We start from the raw sequence: 2327 nt of genomic DNA on the forward strand, positions 1-2327 counted from the left end.
CCCTCCGCGCGTGCGCGTCCCCTGTTAGAGAGACCCCGCCGCTGATCAAGCTGCGCAGTGGGCATCCTCGCGGGCATGTTCCACAAGCTGAGCACCGTGGCGTTCATCGTCTGCTTCTCGCTCCTGCAGTTCTTCTTCAACTTTGGCGCGAACGCGACGACGTACATCTACCCCGCCGAGGTCTTCCCGACCAAGTTCAAGGCGACCGCGCACGGCATGTCCGCCGCGTGCGGCAAGGCGGGCGCCATCATCTCGGCGCTCGCGTTCAACCAGCTCACGAACAGCATCGGCACGCCGAACGTCCTCTGGAGTGTGTACTACCTCTCCCTGACTCTCGGGTTTCGGCCTGTACTGACCCGTGTCACACAGTCTTCTTCGGGTGCTGCATCGCCGGCGCCGTCTGCACGCAGCTCCTGCCCGAGAGCAAGGGCCGCGACCCCGATCTCTTGTACGCGGAGGAGCTCGAGGAGAGTCGCCGCCTCCATGGAAACGTCCGGCACTAAACTCTGTCCCTTGTCCCTTCCCACCTCACCCATCACGCATCTCACGCATCTCTTCCACGTACCTCTCACCCACATGCACATCCTCCACTGACTGAGCTCTCGCCAGACGTACAGAGTAATGTTCTTCGACAAAAGACGATCGTCACGATACAGTAGAGGGCGCAACCCGCACACCGGCTTTTCGTACATCGTAATATCTAGCTTATTCATGCTACTGTTTCTTCCTCTCTGTACATCGAGGGTGGGTCTGTAATGTACTGTAATCTCGAGTAGGTATCTTTATGGAGCTATTTCGTTGGATCCATTGAAGACTCGCCTCCGTGTGCATCGAGGTCTGCGCCCTTCGGGGCGCCGAGGATGGTGTGGCGTTCCGACGTGTTCGCTTTTTGGGCGGATCAATATGGTGTTGTGGTAGAGGCGCGGCATTTGAGCTTTTCGAGATGATCAAAATCCTCATCCAAAGGTCAGGATCAAGCCCAGAAAACATGCGAGCACGGGATGTTCGGCGACGCAGCCCAGTTCCGAGGCTCTAGCGTGTCTGGCTGACTGCCGCTCAAAGGAGTTCTGCAGTCCGCGTGAACTCGTTACTGCACATAATGCGTAGCTAGGCTGGCCTTGGCGGATAAGTACCTTGTCTACTACTACTGAACGCCACGCTTTCAGATACTAATGGGTTGCGCGAGTGAGAGGATGCGGGGCCGCGCAGCCCTCCAGATTGAGCATCTATCGGTGAACTGATGGACGTACACGCGTATAGCCTGTACGAATGTAGTACTAAACTAAGGTGGAAGTTGCGTATGGTTTGTGCCAACCCGCAAGCACTAGCATCGGCAGGGAAGAAACTCTCACATGAACCCTTTACGAGACTGTCCTACTTCTACCGGTGAACGGAGGACATCACTTAACTGTCATGAGAAGTGGACAAGACTTTACATGCGGTGCGATATTGATATCTACAATGCTGAATGCTATATGGCAAGACGACAAGCACACCAAACGAGGCAACACCGCAGCACATACGACACAGGCGTGTACCCAAACTGCCACATGCCGTATCGCGTCCCGCTCTGCATCAAGGAGTGTACCGCCTCGGACTGCCCAAGAGAACGGTATGGCCTCCGGTTACTCCGGCGCAGTATCCTTGGCAGACCCTTTGAACAGCAACAACTATCACATTGGCACGTCCCACGATTAGTCAGCCAAGCCGTTTTCGGATTTGAGCAAGTGTCGACTCACCAATGCGCCATATATCTCCGGCGCCACTGGCACTGGGGAGCACTCGTGAGGGCGCCACCATGTCTCGGTGGGCGTTCGAACGTGCAAGGGGCAGACACAGCGCAGAAGACAAGTGCACGGTGCGGCGGTGCACCGCCAGCCACTGAAAAGTGACGTTTTGTGCCGCCGTTCTCCAAAGCTTCCTCCGACTCTGAAGTGCTTAACGGCCTGCTCTACGCCACGGTGATCGTTCCACACCTGGGACCGAGTGATAGTGACATATCGCAGGTAGACAATGGCGAACGTCGCAGGATGACTACACTGGAGATGTTGCTTCTAGAAAGAAGTGGCCCCGAGGTGCTATAGCCAGGCGGAGAAGACGAGCGGAAGCAGAAGGTATGTGGAAGTGGGCTCGTTAGCTTGGCAAGACGTCTCTGCTGTAGGCTGTGTAATGCGGCTAACCGAGCTTCAGCAAGGTGGCGGCTGGCATTTCGAACTGTGGCTCCAGTCCACCTTCGACATCCTGTGGTGGCTGGACGGCCTGTTACTCAGCTTTTACAGTTGTTCCTGGCTTCACCGACTTCCATGCTTTGCACAATCAGGGCCGTC

At 56.3% G+C, this 2327-nt stretch overlaps 2 protein-coding genes across 2 annotated transcripts; both read left to right on the top strand.

The window, feature by feature from the left end:
- Positions 1 to 75: 75 nt before the first annotated feature.
- Positions 76 to 503, top strand: PHACADRAFT_203171 (uncharacterized protein; the record flags this gene model as incomplete). The annotated part of the gene is made up of 2 exons (XM_007403228.1): positions 76 to 310; positions 370 to 503. The coding sequence occupies 2 exons, from the start codon at positions 76 to 78 to the stop codon at positions 501 to 503; spliced, it is 369 nt and encodes a 122-aa protein (XP_007403290.1).
- A 940-nt stretch (positions 504 to 1443) lies between these two features.
- On the top strand, positions 1444 to 2179 carry PHACADRAFT_266527 (uncharacterized protein). The gene is made up of 2 exons (XM_007403229.1): positions 1444 to 1670; positions 1740 to 2179. Exons 1-2 carry the CDS (start codon positions 1462 to 1464, stop codon positions 1786 to 1788), a joined length of 258 nt encoding a protein of 85 aa, XP_007403291.1. The 5' UTR covers positions 1444 to 1461; the 3' UTR covers positions 1789 to 2179.
- The last annotated feature ends 148 nt before the right edge of the window (positions 2180 to 2327 follow it).

This window comes from Phanerochaete carnosa, assembly GCF_000300595.1.
Source record: "Phanerochaete carnosa HHB-10118-sp unplaced genomic scaffold PHACAscaffold_898, whole genome shotgun sequence".
Classification (NCBI taxonomy): Eukaryota; Fungi; Basidiomycota; class Agaricomycetes; order Polyporales; family Phanerochaetaceae; genus Phanerochaete; species Phanerochaete carnosa.

Coding starts and splice junctions, on each gene's coding strand:
- PHACADRAFT_266527 (XM_007403229.1), top strand. CDS start 1,462: ATGCTGAATGCTATATGGCAAGACGACAAGCACACCAAACGAGGCAAC. Junction 1,671..1,739: donor GACCCTTTGAACAGCAACAA/CTATCACATTGG, acceptor GTGTCGACTCAC/CAATGCGCCATATATCTCCG.